Here is an 18,859-nt window from a genome sequence, read left to right as displayed (position 1 = left end):
TTATCTTGCACTTCTTAACCTACCAGAATTCCCAAACCCGCCTTTCTACACCAGCAAGTTTCTGGACCCTTTTGTAGCAACACGGGTTCTTTCCTCTGGTATCTCTCACAGAAAGCCCTGCCTTGACCGTGTTTGCTCGTAGGATGACAGCAGCACTCGGCCCATAAAAGGTTATTGACCTGGGAAGAGAGAGTTTCTAGAACTGAAGGGCTGGGCAGTTTCTTGGAAACTGCCTTATCAGCATGGCTACAAGCTGGGGCTTTAACAGCCTTGCTGGTCTGCGTGTCGCTTGTTCCTATTCCTACAGCTCTGGACACATTTGCTTATTTTGCAATACGTTATTTAAAACAGCTTCAGGCCAAGATTGCCTCAAACCCATGAAGCCACGCTCTATTGCTTTGTTGTTTCTGAAGTTAGGTGTCAACCGAGTCCTGAAGCAAAGCAAAGGGAGGGGGAGCACACGGGAAGCGCATAAAGGCTGATGCTGCAAGCCTCGTGCTTCCTCTTTCACTGGTGGAGAAGGGAATGGCAGGGGAGCCCGGGGTTATCAGTAGAAGCAAGAGGGCAAAACAGGAACCGAGGGGTCTTGGCTTTGACTAGCGAGGAGTGTCATCAGAGTGCAGGCTGGTCACTGGGAGAGGTGGAGGAGGAGTGGCTGAGTGCAGCACCCTGGGGATTCGCAGCCACGCCTGACGGTGCACTGAGGCCTGTTCGAGGCACCAGCCTGCGTGCGCTGGGGCTGGATCGCCATACACCGGCAGCCTCTGTCCCACCTGCGATGCCCCATGGGAGAGCAGGGGCCGTGGGAGGCATGCTGCCGTGAGGGCAGGGCTTTGCAGCTGGGATCCAGCACCAAGGTGCCGGGCAGGAGCTGGCTGGAGAAGCCCTTTGGTGCAGGCAGCTCGGCCAAGCCTTTGGAGCGGCGCCCACAGGGCCATGGACACGCGGCTCCAGTAACCTCACCTCCCCACTCGCTGTTGTAATAATCCTGTTTGCTCAGTCTTGATGGCTGAAGCCAACCGTAACCAAGAAAAAACAGAAGGTTGCCCTCCAGCACCTCTTCCCACTGACAGGATGATGGTAGCCAGCCGCGCTGGGTGCCATCCTCTAGGTGTCCCCATGAAAGCAGCCTGAGCACCCTCCATGGTAACTCCGCTTTGCTGCAATTACACCCGCAATCAATAGAAGCTGGTGTAAGAAGATGACATTTTACTGGAAATGAAAATGTTTGACTCCAGAAAAAGAGATCTTCCTCACAGCTGTTTTCGGGGAAAGCAGGGAAAAACAGAGAAGGTCCAGAGAAATTTTGGAGAGACTCAAAGCTTGGGTGAGGAGCTCAGGCAACAGAAATGCAACCCTCCCACAGATGGAAGTCTTCTGTTTGACCTCACCTTCAGGACATGGAATCTCTCCTGCTGTTCCCACTTCTTCGGCTTTCTTTTTGGGATCCCCTTGAATATGAAGTTTAGCTCAATGGCCAAAAAGTTGCCACTGGGCATTGCAACAGGGCCCCAAGGGCTGTGATGGGTTGCAAAGCTTGTGAAATGGTCTTTGGAAGAGAGGTGGGATGTGCTGGAGGGAAGGAGGTGGCCTTCATACCTATGGGCGTGATTTAAGTGGGGAGGTTTGAGTGTATAAGAAGTCCCATGTGCCACTGGAGCTCTGAGGGCAGGTCATCTGTGTTGGACCAGCACAAATGTGTGATTTACTGAAGCAATATTAATGACCTGCTGCCACCCCTCGGGCAGTGACTGAGCACGTGTGCTCCTCTCGCGCTAGCAGAAGGCAGCCTGGGTCCCGTCAAGGCAGGGCATCTCCCAGCAGTGGTCACTTCTCTTAGTCCCCCGTGGAGCTGCAAGGAAGGCGCAGTGCCCCGGGATGGTGCAGAGAAGTGCTGTGACTGCCCCAAGACCCCCATGACACAAGCTAACTCCTCTCTGCAGCTCTTCTCGAGAGCATCCTCCCATTGCCTAAGCAGCCTTTGGCCAACAGATCGCTGCAGTCACAGATGTTTTCTTCTATACTGGAATGTAGCATTAAACTAATCACTGGGGGATGGAGACAAGCAAAGAAAAAAAAAAAAGGAAAAGAAAAAACAAATGGGAATAATCCTTAGCTCGCAATGAATTTTGCAGAACACTGTTGAAATTAGGCTTTATTGGAACAAAAATGTATTTATCATATCTGTCAACACTGAAAAATTAAGTTTAACTTAAGACTTTATTTTAGACCCTGAAAATGACCCAGAAGTGATATAATATTTATAAATAGCTTATCATACACCATAGTATAAAAATACATTTATCCTCTTACCATTGAGTCAATATCGAGTCAACAATAGTCTTGCTATTGTTATATACGAGATGGGCATTAGTTTTACCCTCCTTGCCATCAAAACAGAAGCAAAATAAAACCAAGCGGAGGAGAGCAGCAGCCACCAGGACAGATTGTCCCGTGAAAAGCGGCACAGAAACCGGTGTCCGTCAGAAAAGGGCACCTCACCTCAGTGCCAAAACTCATGTAGGACCAAGCCCAAACGACACCAAGCAACAGAGGCTTCTATCCCGTGGCCGGGAACCCACGGGACTGCTAACGCTGGCATCTGGGGGCTCAGGCACTGAGCTCAGCTACCGAGCGGCCCCAAGACCGCTGGAGTGGGATTCGAGACCTTATGCCAGCAGTGGCAAGGCTGCGAGGGGACACGCATGGGGGACAGAGGTGACGGGCAGCAGTAGAGCACCACAGATGCGGCTGGTTGGGACGCGGGCTGGCTGAGCACCACGCAGCAGCCCGGGCTGGCCGCTCCTGCCTGCATGCAAAGCTGTCACTGGAGTGGCAGGAGCTAAACAGGAGACCATGGGTAATGCTGTGAAGCCCCCCAGAGAGGAGAGATGGTAAAGAGAGGGGAGCTTTGGGGAGCAGGAGGCTCTCAGCAGCTGGGAGCCATGCAGCAATGCGGGGAGATAAGGCTCGTGATGGATGGACCTCGGAAGGTTTGAAGGTTTTTGTTCTGTTTGGATAAGCAGTGAGCTATTCGCGCAGATAAGCTTCAGAAAAAAAACATTTGATCTGAAACCCTTTGTATCTAAAAAGCAGGGCTGGAAATAGCATGAGATAATTCCTCTGGGGCTTTAGTGGTTCCTGGGCTTCCCTTCAGCAGCACCGGGATGTCCAGACCCACCCAGGCGAGTACCCAGGAGTCGGGGCAGCGCTGACAGCCAGACCCCCCCGGGGCTCAGGCACTCGGCCGTGCCCTGCTCGCAGCCTGGGGCAGGGGGAGGCGGGTGCGTGGCGTCGGCGTGGTCCCCACAGCGGACGTGGGTGGTTTAAAATACTGCAGAGGAAACGCCCTTGCTAACATTTGTGTGTATCTTAACGTATCCGTTGGCAGGGGGCTCGTGTAACGCTGCCCGGCGCCTGTTCACCAGCACAGTTACACCTCGCCGAGCATCCTGCTGCGTGCAAAGATCTGCCGTGACTCCTGATGGGTGCAGCATGAGGCTTCGTCACCTGCCGGTGGTCCTGGCACAGTCCTGCCCCACTCATGTGCCGTGCTCAGACCTGGACAAGGGCTGCAGGCAGCATGGAAAGGGACCCGAGCATATCCTGCAACTTTAACTGCAGTGCTGGAGAGGAGCGCCTTTGGAAAGTGCATCATTTCCTTGGGAACGAGCTATAACGCTGTGCGCTACTCCAGCGAGTTTCCTTGTACCACAAGTTGTTTAAACAGTTTCTCATTATGCATTTCCCATTCGGACGAAAAACAAACCTGAAAGCCCGCGGCACTGAGGCTGGTAGGAAAACGGAAATCCTGCTCTGACCATCCGAGTGGGCAGGGAGCAGCTCCCGGCTCGGGCAGGCGCTGCTGGACCCCGGCAAGGTTTGGGGCAGGAAGGGGCAGGTGGGAGCAGCGGAGGTTTGTGGCCCTGTAGAAAGTCTTTGGGTGACCTGAGCACGTTTTGGGCTCGCCTTTGAACGGCTGGTCGGTTACGTGGGGTTCCTGTGGGGTATTCCAGAGGGCAGCAGAGCAGAGGGCTTTCGGCAAGCTCAGGGCACCTGCCCTGTCTGGGTTCAGCCCTGCATCCCTTCCCGGGCTGCTATTTATGTCTGTGCTCTAATGAGTCCCCCGTCCTCCCCCCAGCGTTAACCTCTGCCTTGCCGAGCAGTGTCAGAGCTCACAGGAGAAAGCTGTTTATGTTCTATGGCTTTGTGATAGTTTCCTCCTACACCACCTCCCTTCCTTCCCCAATAAAATCACTACGGCGCGCTCGGCAAGGCCCAGAAACAAAGCGGGGTGGGCTGGACACCCAACCGCTTTTTGGAGAACCCAGATGGGGTAGGGAAATAATGTCTCTCCCGAAGGATGTCAAAGGCTGAGCTCATAATACAGGGAAACTAGCGTCCACCCTAAGCGAGGAATTGCCCACTCGCAGCCCCTAGTATAAAATACAGATGTCCATGTCCATGCAGCAGGCCACAAGTCGTCACTGGATGCAGAGGTGTCTTCCTCACCAGTCAGGATGCTGCTGATGGTGGCAATCCCATCTGTGGGAGGCTCTGTACGTAGGAAGTTTCACCAAGTGAGTAGAGAAATGAGAGCAAAAAATAAAAACTGAAACCTGCAGCAGTGTTCTGGACTCACCTAAATGGATGAACAGCGGCAGAAGGCAATGCAAATCCATTACCCTGGCTGCTCCCTGCAGAGGGAAAACAGGCACGCCAAATCCCATTCATTATTCTCTTTCTTATTTAATGCTAAGTAAGTCGTTGAACTTTACTACTTGATCTATCCATTTTCTTTAATAGCAGGGCTGCAGGAAATCTTTTGCTCCTCAAATGGGGTTTCAAGTTTCTCACTGATATCACACAAAAAATACTTGGAACGTCTGAGTAAAAAATAACCGCGTTTCAAAGGGAGGTTGAGCCATGCCGATAATGGTAATTTTTCTCTTTGGAGGCACAGCACCAAAGAGTGGAGGTCACAAGGAATTCGGAGCGCCATTGTTCTCCTTCCAGGGGCTTTATCTGGAGACGGGCGGTATGACAGACCCCGCGGGGGCCACCGAGCGCATTATCTGCTCCCCGTGTTAATGGCATGCATTTGACAACACCAACCGGTTCATTTATGAGGTGCCTCATAACGTAAAGTCGAAGAAATCCACGCCGTGCAAGAGCACGAGCACATTTGGTGCAGTTAAAAAGTATCCGATCGACGCCCAGCCTGCTCCGCAGCGCTCCTTGCTTAATTACGGTGATGTAGAAACGTTCCTAAAAGGCACCTGAGATTTTGTGGCGTGATGGAAGCGTTATATAACGAGAGATGTATTAATGGAAACAATCCAGCGCTGAAATTATCCCAGCCTTTTTATCGTTGCATTCCTTGCTCCTGCGTGAGCGGCGTGCACGGGAATAACAGCAGCGAGGCTTCACCCACCAGAAGCCACGCGTGATGGGGATGGCTCACAGTCCCTCGCAGTGTTACAGTGCCCGTCGGTGCTGGGATCTCCCTAAGGACACCACTCGAGCAGGGCAGCTCCTCCTGGGGAGTTATGTACCCGCTGCCCGTGGCTTGGTGCCATGCCACCCCCCTCGCAGCTGGGGATGGCGCGGTGCTGCCACCAGGTTCTCCTCCAGCTCCCCTGGTCCAGGGCTCTGCCAGCGCCTGACGAGTCAGTCCCACGCTCTTCTGTGCCGTGTAACTGCACCTGCCCCGGGCAGGCAGAATAAGAGGCCAGGGGGTGCCGGTTTGCATCTCGGCTCCCGCAGCAGCACCAGACACGTGGCTTGTGATCCCACCCAGCAGATTGAAATCTGGGCCGCCACCAAAACAGATGATCTCAGCCCCGTCACTCCGCACCTTTCCATTTCCTTCGTGCCATCGCCCGTGCTCATGCAACCCACGTGGACCAGCTGAAATAAATCTTTCCCGGCAAGGCTGCTTCGCCCCCAGACGAGCCCGTTGTCCCGGCGGCTGCAGAGGCAGCAGAGCCCGGCCAGGCAGGGACTTGCCACGGGGGCCGGGCACCAGCCCCCCTTGGACGGGCCGGTGCCGAAAACCGCAGACATGTGCTCACCCTGCTCCCAGCTCGCTGGCAACCAGCTGGCAGCGAAAGAGGAACAAAAGCTCTCCCTGGACGCTCTCGAGGTGGTTTGAAGCGCTGTCACAATACCTGTTGTGACCGGCAGCTACCGCAGCTGCCTTGCGCCGAGTATTATTTCATCAAAGCTCCAAAAAGCCTGAATATTTTGCGCAATCCTATCGATCCCCGCTGGTGCTGGGAGCACTTTGATGCACTTTTTTATCCTACTTCCTGTGAGCTAGGCAGTGCTGCCGTCACCCAGCTGGGGTGACCACGGAAAAGAGCGAGGCGCTGCCGGCCCTGCCAGCAGGGTGGCCGTGAAGGGACCCTCAGGGGGGGCCACCTGAGCTCCACTTCTGCAGCCACCTTCCCGAAGCCAGGTGGGTCTGACTCGCAAGCAGATGGGACCAACGGGGTTTCTGGCTGTCCCAGTCCGGGGACTGGAGCCTGCAGTGGTGCCCGTGGAGCTCGGTCCGGGCTGTGACGAGGTCTCCCCAGCGCTCTGCTCGGCGAGGGCACTGCCCTCAGTGGCGTAAGCGAGCTGATGGAGACCTCATTTGAAGGCTCCCAAGCGAGTCGTTAGGGGAAGAGCAGACAAACAACACATCCCTCCTTGAAAGCCGGGCTCGGACAGCAGCCGGGCTGCTAAACAATGGGAGCTTTGTGGGACGTCTCCCAATTTACCTGCTGCCGTCCAAGAGGAAGCGCCCCTCCCTCGCAAGCACAATGCCTGGGTCGGTAACCCCGCGCGGGGACGTAGGCTGGCACATACCTTCGTGTCACCGCGCTCGCCCTCCCACCCAGGCAGGAACACCTCCGAGGTCCCACCTCCCACCACGGCTTCTCCTCCCCACCGGTCGCAGCGGCGAGGAGAGCCTGGAAGGAGCGGGAATCCCTTCTTCTTGAGAAGCACTCGTAGAAATTTTGACCGCAAAGCACTTTAAAAAAATTTACCACATTGCGAATTGTTTGTTTTCTGTAGTCCCAGCCGGAGGAAGCACGGCTGACAGCCCCAAGGGGTCTGCAGCATTCTCCCTGCCCTCAACAACTGGCTGGTTTCTAGCTGCAGGATTTATCCGCCCAGCAGCTGCTGAGATTTTGGGCCCCTTAGCGGCTCTGACCGCCTCCCTGCTGTATTCACATACATCTACCTCTCGAAGCATCGTGCCAACGAGCTTAGGACCAATCATCAAACTAATTTTGGTAAGAAGACTAAATAGCATTGCTCTGAGAGAGACACAGGGCCGGGCACGCACAGGTACATCGCTGCCTGGAGGCGCAGAAGAGCGGCTGATGGCAGGAGCACCGAGCCGGGAGGAAATCCCCATTTAATCTCATTAAGGGTGACGGGGTTTGGAGCTCACACAGGCTCGGGGAGGAGAGGCACACCACTACGCCCGCAACACGCTGCTCTCCGCGGCGGGGGCAGAAGCCTGTGGGGGTTCTCCCTCGGGTTGTTGACCTGGAGGCCGGGACGTTTCCCGTGGGGCAGCCGGGGCTCGTAGCGCCCAGCATCCCGCGGCCAGGGCCGGGCACGGCCGCACCAGGGCTGGGCCGCGGGCTCCTGCCTGGGCATGGCTCCGGGCGGCTGCTGCGGGGTGCTGGGGCAGGGCAGACAAACGGCAACGTGAAGGGGCCTGCAGCGAGCCGCCGGGATGAGGAGATGGCAGGGAGAGTGCCTCGGAGTGCCGGCAGAGCCATGGATGCTTTACGTAACAAATCCCAACGCTCCCGGTTTCGGCAAGCCCGACCCGCCGAGGTGCCACCACCGTGGTGCCGTGGGTCCGTCCCTTTGTGGGACCAAGGCTGTGGCTCCAGATGCCAGCGCGGGCTGTGGGAGGTCTCCAGGCCAAGCTGGGGGCGAAGTGGAGCCCCTTGGGGAGGAGACGCAGGTCCCCCAGTGCTGCGGGCGGCCAGGGAGCTGCACGGCTGCCGAGACGCTGCTCAGGTTCGGTCTGGTTTCCTGCTGCTGCCCAAAAAGAGTCAAAAACTTTCAGGAATGTCTGGGGCATGTTTCAGCTGCCATTCTCTTGGTGGCACAGGCCTGAATGGAAAGAGCCTTCGCTCCTACACTCCTTACCCCGCGTTTCTGTGGTGTGCCCACCTGGTGCATCCCTACCAAGAGGGGCCAGCCTTCCCCACAAAATTATATTACAATGTCGATGTCTCTGTTTTTACTGTTTGCAAATGACAGCTCCAGGTTTGCCTGCCAGCATCGCCTTTCTCACCGTTTCCTCGTCCCAGTCACTTTTTCCAGCCCCGTCCGACAGCCCCTGGACGGAGGGCAAACCACGGCGGTTCCTCTCGGGCAGGCGGGCATGCCAGCCCCGTAAATAAAAAGGAGATCGATTTCTTCGGCGAGGCCGTTATTGCAAACGGTGTTGATCTTACATTCTGTGCGATTGTTTACACGCAGAGGAGGACTCCTCACTTCCTCCTTGGGCGTTTCGGAATTTGGCAGGCCCTGAAAGCGAGTCAGTGGTGCATAGGGTAATGCTCCTCGGGGGGAGCACGCCGAGCGCGGTCCCAGGAGGTCGCATTAGTGCCTCTGCCACGATCAAACAGAAAGTTCCCGCTGAACAAAGAGTTTTGAGGACTCCGAGTGAAATATTCAGAAGGTGTGTATGTCTCTGCGAATTTGCTTCATTTCACTCATTGATGTGGCTGTAGCAGAACTATTTTTAGGCATAATCCTTCAAACAGAACACGACTTCTTTCTGATTAGCACAAAGCTGGCTGCTAGTCAAAGGATAATTATTTCCCAACACATCACCTAACACACATCGGCAAACAAAACACTTATTATTCCAGCTATCCAGTGTTAACTGTTGTTTAGCAGTTAACATTTTCTTGACAGCTTCGGATAGGACTAATTGCTCCGGCTTCATTAACAGAGGTCATTTTCTGCTGGTAACAATACTTTTCTGGAGATACTCTCTCAGAAAAGATTAGATTATCAGGTCAAGTTCTGCTGCCAGTGGCAATGATGCCTGACCGCATTTGGCCTCAAGAAAGCGCTCCTTTAGTTCATAGCTGCGCGATTTCCAGCCCTGCAATTGATATGTTACATAAAGGAAGTAAGTGCACTCTGCTGGGCAGGAAATTACAATAAATGAGGAAAGCGTGCAGCACGAGGAAGGTCTGCAAAATAAATAGCCACTTAGAAGTTATTAATAAAATGTGAACTTCTGATAGGGTTTAGCAAAAAAAAAAAAAAAAAGGAAAAAAAAAAAAAGCTGATAAAGAAGTAGTCCCTATACTTGAAAATAGAGGGGTACCCCGAAGGGAAAGCAGCTGCTTGCAGAAGCAGCAGAGCGTGCTGTATCACCAACCGATGGCTGATGCTGTCAAATCCTGTGTGAGCTGTGGGCACTGCTAAGATCCTAATTTTAAGCCACACTTTTCGCGCTTAGTTTCATTGGTTCATCAGTTACAGCTCGGTGCGAACCTGCAGTCAGCTAACGGCCGGTGTCACAGGCCTTAAGAGCAGTGAATTTTCGAGAGGCGCTCCTGCAGCCCCAGCGCTGTTGTGCCGGGCGCCTGTCGGTGCATCCAGACCTCGGAAACATCCATCTCCCCTCTTCCTCAGCTCCCCCGAACACGCCACGAAACGAAGGCGGGCGTCCCACCTGCTATTTCCATTTAGGCACCCGGAGGGGTGCAGCCTACTTCTCAGACGCGCTGCGCAAACACTGCCAAGAGAGCGACCGGCGCCTTTGAGGATCCGGCCGCTGACACACGCACGTCTCAGGCACCCTGCTCGAATGATTTTGGTCCCGACAGGCTCTGGCTGTTTCCTCAGAAGTACGTACGTTCACTGCAAGCCTCCAGAGCATGTCGGCTGCCCTGTAGCACTCTGCAGGTTTGCTCCTTGCCCGGCAGCAGAGGACAGCCTGTCCCGAGGGGGATCCACGCCGCTGGCTTTCCAGCAGCTGCCCACGCTCGTACACGTGCCTGCTCCATGTCCCACTGCATCTGTGGGGTCACTGCGGCACCCTACGGGACAGACCCGCAGCCCCCATCCTCGCTGCCAGCTGAGTCGTCTTCACTGTCTGCTACGGCTTCGACGTGCGGGCTCCGGGCGCTCCCAGAAGGTCATCGAATGGCTGGAACTCATCGGGGGACATATCCTGGCCGCTGTGCGCACACGCCTGGCCCTGCTGGGGTCAACGGGCAGCGCTCATCCTGCCTTCAACGTCTGTAAATCCGTGGTGCTCAGCCAGGGGAAGCGTGACCCCATGCAGCTCTCCGGCAGGACGAGCGGAGCAAGTCCCAGCCCTACGTTTCCCACCTGAAGTCCCCGTTGAGCCAAAACACTCATCACCTGCTAAAGCCTAAGGACACGAGAGCTGGCTGCTGGGGCCAGATCCTGCCCTGCCCTACCCAGCAATGTGCACCGGGAGGAAGGGCCGGGGCCGCTGCTGGCGCTGGGCACGCTGCCGTCGTGTCCTGTCCCGTCCTGTCCCCGATGCACGCAGCCGCCGCCTCCCCGCTGTCACCAGCATCAGGTGCCGCGGTCCCTGCACGTGGAGCCCCGGTGACTTTGCTGGAATCGCAGACAAAAGCAGGCCCGTGGGGTCCAAAGCCAACAAACCCTGCGGTGGCAGAGCACGCTTCGCTTAGCACCCGACCTGCCATCGCGGTGGCATTTCGAGGAGCCCACCTCACTGCTGCCACAGGAGAAACTCCTGCCCGCAGCTCGCAGCCGAAGCCCAGCTAATTCAACCCGAAAGGATTATTTACCTCCCCAGTTCCTTTATTTTGTCCTTGCATAAATAGCACAACTTATCTTTTTTTTTTCCTTGAAATACATTATTAGAAGTTGCTAAAGACAAATCCCTTTAAAAAAAATGGTTACCAAATCAACCTCTCTCTCTGCCCTACAGATCTCACCTTGGGAAGCACTCTTCCTGGGAGCTGACTTGTGATTTAACTGCGCTTCTGAGCGTAATAAAGCTAAAAATGGCTCACTTTCATTCTGCGCTGACATTAGGAGGTGTTTTACGCTGCCTTTTGGTTGCTCTATCTGCCGAGTATTCATTGCAGTCATGAAAACGTTACGGACCCACGAGGGCACGGCGCGCCTTCACAAAGCAGTAGGGGCAGGCAACCTCCCGCACCAGGGACCCAGAGCTCAGCCCTACGCCAGCGGTCACAGCACGAGCACCACGAGACCCCTCCCCACTCAAGGCCCCGTTTAACTTTCAAAGTAAGCATCTGCTGTAGTCTTAACTATTCCGGCCCCCCCGACCCCCAGGCTCGTACCCCAGCAAAAAGGTGAGCACGACCCCGAACGGCGCGGTTGCAGAGAAGGAGCGCGTGCATTATCAGCCTGGAAACACCTTGTCGCTTAGCCATTAATTTTAAGGGAAGTGGGCAGACCTCGGCGCAACAGGAATGCAACCTTATTGGGTTTCAAACACGTTTTTTACAGTCCTGTGTCAGGAAAAGCCATTAGATAGAGTTGTATCGGTAACCCGAGCCGTCTTTGGAGAAAAACAAATGCTGGTCTTCCCATTATAGGTAGGTATTGTTTCAAAACCTATACAGACACGCTTGCTTGTGCTGCAATGGTATTTATTGCACATACACCAATTACTTACACAGTAGTAAATTGCACCAGAGTATAAATAGGTTATAAAACACACACACAGAGGAAAATGGAAATGTCACACAAGTGCTAAAATAACAGCAGGTTCACGTGGGCACTTGGAAATAAAAATAATAAAAGTCCCTTAAGAGATCTTAATTTATAATACGGATCTATGTACAGTACCTTCATAAAATAATATAAAAAGTCACTCTCTCGATAAAACTATAACAGATCAGACCAAAACAGAAATCAGTTTCAGGTTTGGTGTTATTTAAACCTCCGTTTCATTTTCAATTTGCATGTGTGTATGTGTGTGCAAGGAACATCTTCGAAAAAAACTTTACAATTCTTAATACTGTGCAAAAAAAACAGCTTTGTTGCCATTTTCCAAAATTGTGCAGTAAATTTTTGTTGCTGCCAGGACTTTTTTTTTTTTCCCTGTCCATCTGTAATTACAACGAACCAGCTGCAGAAGGCTCATTAACCTCTCCCCCCCCCCCAGCCCCCTTTTCCGTAAAATACTACTAGTGGTAGGTAAATACGCTGTTTAATATAAACACGGCCCGTTTATTCCCCTGTACAATATGCACAGTTTGAGGTAGAAGTTTCCCAGCCTGACTGCTATTGTCTGGCCAAAGAAATAAGCACAACAACTCGCTGGTTGCTGATGCAGAGAGAGGGGGCAAAAAAAAAAAAAAAGAAGAAGAGTTTGGGGTTGTTTTATTTTTTTTTCCCTTTCCCAACAGACCTGCGCTCCCCGTTCTTAATTCTGTCGTCGTCCCAGCTAGCAGAGCAGGGGAGCGCAGCCTCCCCGCGGCTAGCGGGGCTGGCCGGCAGGTCGGTGCGGCCCCGCGGGCAGACCTCGGCCACTTCTGCGTGGGACCGGTCCCGAAGGGCTCGGAAATAAAATTGGGGGCACCTGCTCACCCCTGGCACAGGGGGGACCTGCGCCCACCTGGCTGCATCGCCTGCCAGCGGCCAACCTCCCGCTGCTCCAGCCCGGGCTCCGGCTGCTGGCGCCGTGCGGGGAGGCTCGCCCACGGGACGGGCTCCCGAGAGCGTTTCTCCAGCCCGGCCGCATCTACGTCTCTTTCAGCACTAAACATAATCTGGTTATCTTTGGGACTGGCTGTTTTTATTTTCTGTTCTCCGGCCAGCGAGCTTCCTGCTTGCTTTTAGCTTCAGATGAGGTATGTCGTACGCAATTCACCTGCTTTTATTCGTAAGTAAACACGGGCTCTCTCTCCCCGCCAAGGCAGAGCGCAGCTTGGGCTGGCGTCAGTGTCCCCACCGTCAGCGTCCCCACCGTCAGCGTCCCCACCGGGCTCCTGCCCCGCTCTTCCCCTGGCCACGGCGAGCCCCGCGCCCCCTGCCCACCTCCCCCTCCCTATACCTTGGACTCCGAGCGGGACGTTTTGCTATTTCTCTCCTCCAGGCTGGACTCGCTGCCGCCCCGCGTGCCCCCGTTGCAGTCGGTCCAGGTGCCCCCCTGGCTGTGCTCGGGGGAGCCCAGGGTGCTGATGAAGCCCCCGGGGAGCGGGGCCAGCTGGCCGCCGCTGGCGTGCAGCCGCCGGTCCGCTTTGCGGGGGCAGCAGAGCAGCCTCTTGAAGGCCTTGCGAAAGTCCGGGCTGCGGCAGTAGATGATGGGGTTGAACGCGGAGTTGGCGTAGCCCAGCCAGTTGAAGAAGACGAAGAGCCAGTCCGGCACCAGGTCCCTGTCGAAGGCGTTGACGATGTTCACCAGGAAGAAAGGGAGCCAGCAGAGGGTGAACACTCCCATGATGATGCCCAGAGTCTTCAGGGCTTTCTGCTCCTTCATGGCCATGATGCGGGAGGTCTTCCGCTTGCTGGCCCGCCCGTTGCCCAGGACGGGCTGGTGGTGGGCGAGCGGGGTCGCCGGCGGCTGCTCCTGGCCGCCGTAGAAGCGCCCCTCGCAGCGGTCGATCTTGCGGATCTGCTCCTTGGCCTCCCTGTACACGCGCAGGTACACGAAGATCATGACGAGGAGGGGGATGTAGAAGGAGACGACGGACGAGGCGATGGCGTACGCCCTGTTGGTGACGAAGTCGCAGCAGCCCGGGTCCTGGTAGCACTCCAGCGCCCGCGGGTCCTCGTCCCGCCACCAGTGCATCATGATGGGCAGGAAGGAGACCAGGGCGGAGATGGCCCAGACGGTGCAGATGATGCCCTTGGCCCTCGCCCTGGTCATCAGGCTCTGGTAGCGGAACGGCGAGGTGACGGCCAGGTAGCGGTCGATGGCGATGACGCACAGCGTCTCGATGCTGGCCGTCACGCACAGCACGTCCAGCGAGGTCCAGCACTCGCAGAGGAACGACCCCCAGAGCCACGAGCCCCGCACCACCAGCGTGGCCCCGAAGGGCACCACCAGCAGCCCCATCACCAGGTCGGCGCAGGCCAGCGACGCCACGAACAGGTTGGTCAGCGTCTGCAGCCGCTGCGTGCGCCCGATGGCCGCCATCACCAGCACGTTGCCCGCCACCGTCAGCAGCACCAGCAGCGCCATCAGCAGGCTCATGCCCACCGCCCACTGCTGCGACACGGCCCCGCCGCCGGCCTCCTGCCGCCCCGACGAGCGGTTGCCCTGCGGGCCGCACTCCGCCGCCAGCCACCCCTCGCCCATGGCCGCGCGCCCCGCAGGAACGCGCCCCCGCCGCCGCCGCCCCGGGCACCGCATGGCCCCGCGCCGCCGCGCCGCGCCCCTCGCTGCGCCGCCGCCAATCGGCGGGGAGAGGGGGCGGGACGGACCCGCCCCCCCGGGGCGCCGCCGCCAATCGGGAAGGGGGGGCGGGGCCCGGGCGCTCCCCGCCGGGCGCTGCCCCCGAGGAGCGGCGCCGGGGGGCGAGGGGCGGCGGAGCGGGGCCGGGGCCGGGCGCGGGGTGCGGGGCTTGGCCCGGCTCGGGCTCGTTGCGCCCTGCGCGGGGGGGGCTGCACGGACTTCGGTCCCCTCACGGTGGGATTTCTTCCCCCGCGGATCGGTTCGCTCCCCCCATGTGTAGATTTATTCGGCGGAGACCCCTGGTCGCCACGGGGGTCTTCCCCCGTATACAGATCCGTTCCCCCATATATGTATTCGTGCCCCCCATATAGATGTTTCTTCCCCCCATATACATATTTATTCCCCCATATATGTATTTATTCCCCCTCATATAGATATTCCCGCATATAGATATTCATTCCCCCATATATATATGTATTTATTCCCCCATATAGATATTCATTCCCCCATATATATATGTATTTATTCCCCCATATAGATATTCATTCCCCCATATATGTATTCATTCCCCCATATATACATTTATTCCCCCCGTATTTATATATTTATTCTTCCCTTATATATATTCCCCCATATATACGTTTATTCCCCCATATTTATATATTTATTCCCCCATACACATGTTCCTCCATATATATATTTATTCCTCCGTATATACATTTATTCCCCCATATATATATTAATTCCCCCATATATACATTCCCCCATATATATTTTTATTCCCCCATATATATTTTTATTCCCCCATATATATATTTATTCCCCCATGTATATATATTTATCCCCCCATATATACATTTATTCCCCCAGTTATATATATATTCCCCCTATATATATTTATTCCCCCATATATATATTTATTCCCCCCAAATACATAGTTATTCCCCCCATATACATGCTTGTACCCCTCCTATATATTTATTCACCCCCCTATACATACTTATTCCCCCCCCCTATATATTTAAGACCCCTGTGCCCTTCCAGCCGGACCCTTAAATTCCCTCCCACCCCCAGGCTCATGCCTGCTCCACAAGGTTGCGACCTGGGAGCGGGGGATTTATTTCTCTGCCCGCTGTTTGCTTAACCCTGGCTGGCGGCCACGCAGCAGCGGGGACCCGACGCTTGGCTCCCCGCCGGCCCCGTGGGAACCCACGTGGAAATCCCGAAGCGTTGCCGTGGCTCGTCTGGTGGACAGGGGTGGTCCCCCTTGGGTGGGAAGGGCACGGTGCCCTAAAGGGCTGAGGCAGACCTTACACCGAATGAACAGCAGAAGGATCCTGGATGGGAATATTTTCCAGAGCTGCTGTCCGTTACACTGATACCCACTGACGGGTATTCTGTTTTAGCACAGAATCGACCAGATTGAAAGCTGATAAAATCTTACAGTCGTTTCCCAAGATAACACATTTCGTGGAAGGCAGCGTGAGGGGTACCACGCAGCTGTTCTGTTTGCTGATCCTGGAGCATCATCCGTCTGTCGTCTGTTCATACCCTTTATTGCTATGGCATCCTAATACAGCCGATAAACACCACAACCCGACCAAATGCCCGCTCTTTGTCTGTCAAACTCCCCTAACAGAGCTCCAGTTGGAGATCCCCATCCCACGGTAAGGGAAGATAAGCTCCAAGGCTGGAGAAGAAAGGAAATTACAAACAAGTATGCAAAAAGCCAGAAGAAGCCTGATCTTGCGTTGCTTCCCAGTATCTTTGTCGGTTCAACAAGCGTCAATCTGGAATGCCAGATCGGAGCCGGAGCCAGAATGTCTTTGGGAAACAAAGCATCTCCAAAGGAAAAAATAAGCAGTTTTACAATTTCTGTACAGAACATCCCTCTGGCCCTCACAGCACAGAGCGGCCAAATGCTAACTGTAGGCTTAACCCCTTTCAGAGCACTACCTTTTGGAAATTTCCTTTAAAATAAAATTTCCTTACTTTTTTTTTTTTTGAATTTCAGGCAGCTCCTTAACATGGGTTTGATACAGATCTTTGTTTTCATGTTAGTTAGGGATGTCAGGTCAGAAGAACTTCCAAACCCAAAAGGGACTGCTTCTACTTGTTCTCCAGATCACGGGTTTTAACAAACAACTAATTTATTTTACCCGTGGAAAAAAGTCACTTAAGAAAAAAATGGTACCCAAAGCATTGGTAGTAATGTGGGGATGCTCTTGCCTGGCCTGCATGGTTGGTTGGAGGGGGAAGACTTGGCAGAAGGGTGACGAATGTGTAGAGTAGGATGGTGGGGTGAGCCAGTGAGGAGAGCGAAGAGACCGTTTTAGCATGTTGAAGACATAATATCCTAATGTAGCTGGAGGAAGAGAAAATTGTCAGGGAGGGGGAGGCATAGATGAATGCAAGGAGGTTTAATGAGGGGTAGTATGACGAAAGGGAAAATTTGATATGAATCTCTGAAGGAGCTTCTAGGACATAACCCCCTCTAGGTTGCCAGGAGTAGCAGTAGATAGCTCATCGCTTGGGCCGTTATGGTTAGGTTTGACAAAGCTCGAGTTCTCACTTTGGATCAGATAGCATCATGTCCAAGGTCCGGACATTTCCAACTCGTACTTTTAGCTTTAACGTGGCTTCCTACCATATCTCACCAACTAGGGTCTTGTCAAATATCCTTCAGTTTTTCCTGTGCAAAGAAAAATAAACTCTGTCATCTTTACTCCTGGATAACCAGCCGGATTTAAGGAGATTTTTCTGGAGAAATGAAGTGGAGGGGCAGTTTCTCTGTGGCTATTAGGCTGGCACGGACAGAGCAGAAGCTCCTGGGGGCCAGCAGCTGGGACGTGGAGTTGTGTGCTGGGCACAAGGGGTGACCACTTGTGGCCTGGCAGGATCTTGTTTTCCTCATCTAGCCTTGGTCCAGTTACACCCTCATTGCAATCAAATTACGGCACCACCATTAATGGCATAACATCATCTTAAATATTAACTGTTTGTTCTTTCGAGGCATTCACCAAAGCCCAGTGAATGCCTGGAAGGCCTCCCATGATGTCAGGGAGTTACACGGTCCTGTCCTTCTTCCTTCTCGGCAGAAGGACCATGTAAAGGCAAACGAAAAATGCATGTGCTCTCACTTTTTCTTCCTGCTGCACTCCTAAAGCCCTCTGTAAACTGAACATACATCAGAGAAACTGTTTTGTGTTGGTTATCCAGACAGTTTCGCTAAAACCTGAGCAGACGACAAGCAAACAAGAAACAGCCCCGCAAGCCTTCGCATGAAGTAATCGGGCTCGGCCCGCTCCGTTCCGTCCCAGGAAGAAACTGTCACTTGGCTGGATTCACATCGGACTTTTGTTATTAGAGGAATAGAGACACGATGGAACGTTGCCACGAGATCCATGTCTCTTGTTTTTAAAATAAACATCTTGGCTTCGACTTGATGTTTATTTTCCATAAATGCCTCAGCTTTAATTTGGCATTTCTGCAGCAGCGGGAGGCTGTTTTCCTGTGACAACACGCAATTCCAGTGACATTATCTCCTGATGGCATGTGAAAGAGTGCGCCAGACACTGCATGTAGTTGCTTTTAGTTGAACGATGACATGAAAACGGACGACAAATGTATTGCATACCAGGTGAGGACATACTTCCCAGCACCATACCATGGGTGTGACACCACAACAGCATGAGGGACACTGTCTCGTAGGGTGTGCGGGTCAGTATGAGCACACTGAGCTTGACTTGGTGGTCTGGGCTACTGAATGCCTACCAGCTCCTGTTGGAGCCTTGGTTAGCGTATGCAGGACTGAGGAAACTGATATTTTGAAAAGCTCTGAACCAATCTGAACACACACAGATATGACCTGCCAGGCTGGATCACTCCACCATGGTAACTCAGCCTCGTAGAGCAGATTTTTATCAGGAGATCCTCTTACAGACTGCTGATTTATTAGTTACCTCCAGTGATTCAAGAAGTGCCATGGCTCTCTGTCTTTCTGTCTTTCTTGGGGTAAAAAGATGCTGAGGAACAGCCAAGCTGGAGGCCTCCTCATCTCCTGAAATCTGTCTTGCCCAAACAGCCAGACTGCAGGAAAAGGCTGAGTTTGTCCAGTAAGTTCAACTCCATTCGGTCTCCCCCAACTGGACCAAAGGACTCTGGTGAAATTCGTGTTTCACCTTTCTCAGTGACACTTTGGTACCCCCATGACCCACACCTGCTGTTGTTGACCGATGTCTCACTTCACAACGTGATGTTACCGTTGTGTCACCAATCACCCTGCAGAGCTGAATTCTCCTTGGGCAAAAACAACGTTCAAACATTAAGAACAAGCCTCGTTTGGTGTTTCTGGGAGCAGAGTGGTAATTTTGCTACTGATGCAATTTTCATAAAGTTGATTCCCCTTTTATTTACAACCTGGTCTAGTATTAATCTGGAGCAATACTG

General features: G+C 54.0%; 1 protein-coding gene across 1 annotated transcript; it reads right to left on the bottom strand.

Annotated features, from left to right (window-relative positions):
- Window positions 1–11,640: 11,640 nt before the first annotated feature.
- On the bottom strand, window positions 11,641–14,373 carry ADRB1 (adrenoceptor beta 1). The gene has a single exon (XM_083843202.1). It carries the CDS (start codon window positions 14,366–14,368, stop codon window positions 13,061–13,063), a length of 1,308 nt encoding a protein of 435 aa, XP_083699328.1. The 5' UTR covers window positions 14,369–14,373; the 3' UTR covers window positions 11,641–13,060.
- Window positions 14,374–18,859: the final 4,486 nt, after the last annotated feature.

Source organism: Anser anser, assembly GCF_964211835.1.
Source record: "Anser anser genome assembly, chromosome: 7".
NCBI classification, from domain to species: Eukaryota; Metazoa; Chordata; class Aves; order Anseriformes; family Anatidae; genus Anser; species Anser anser.
This window is presented reverse-complemented; position numbering and strand designations above follow the sequence as displayed.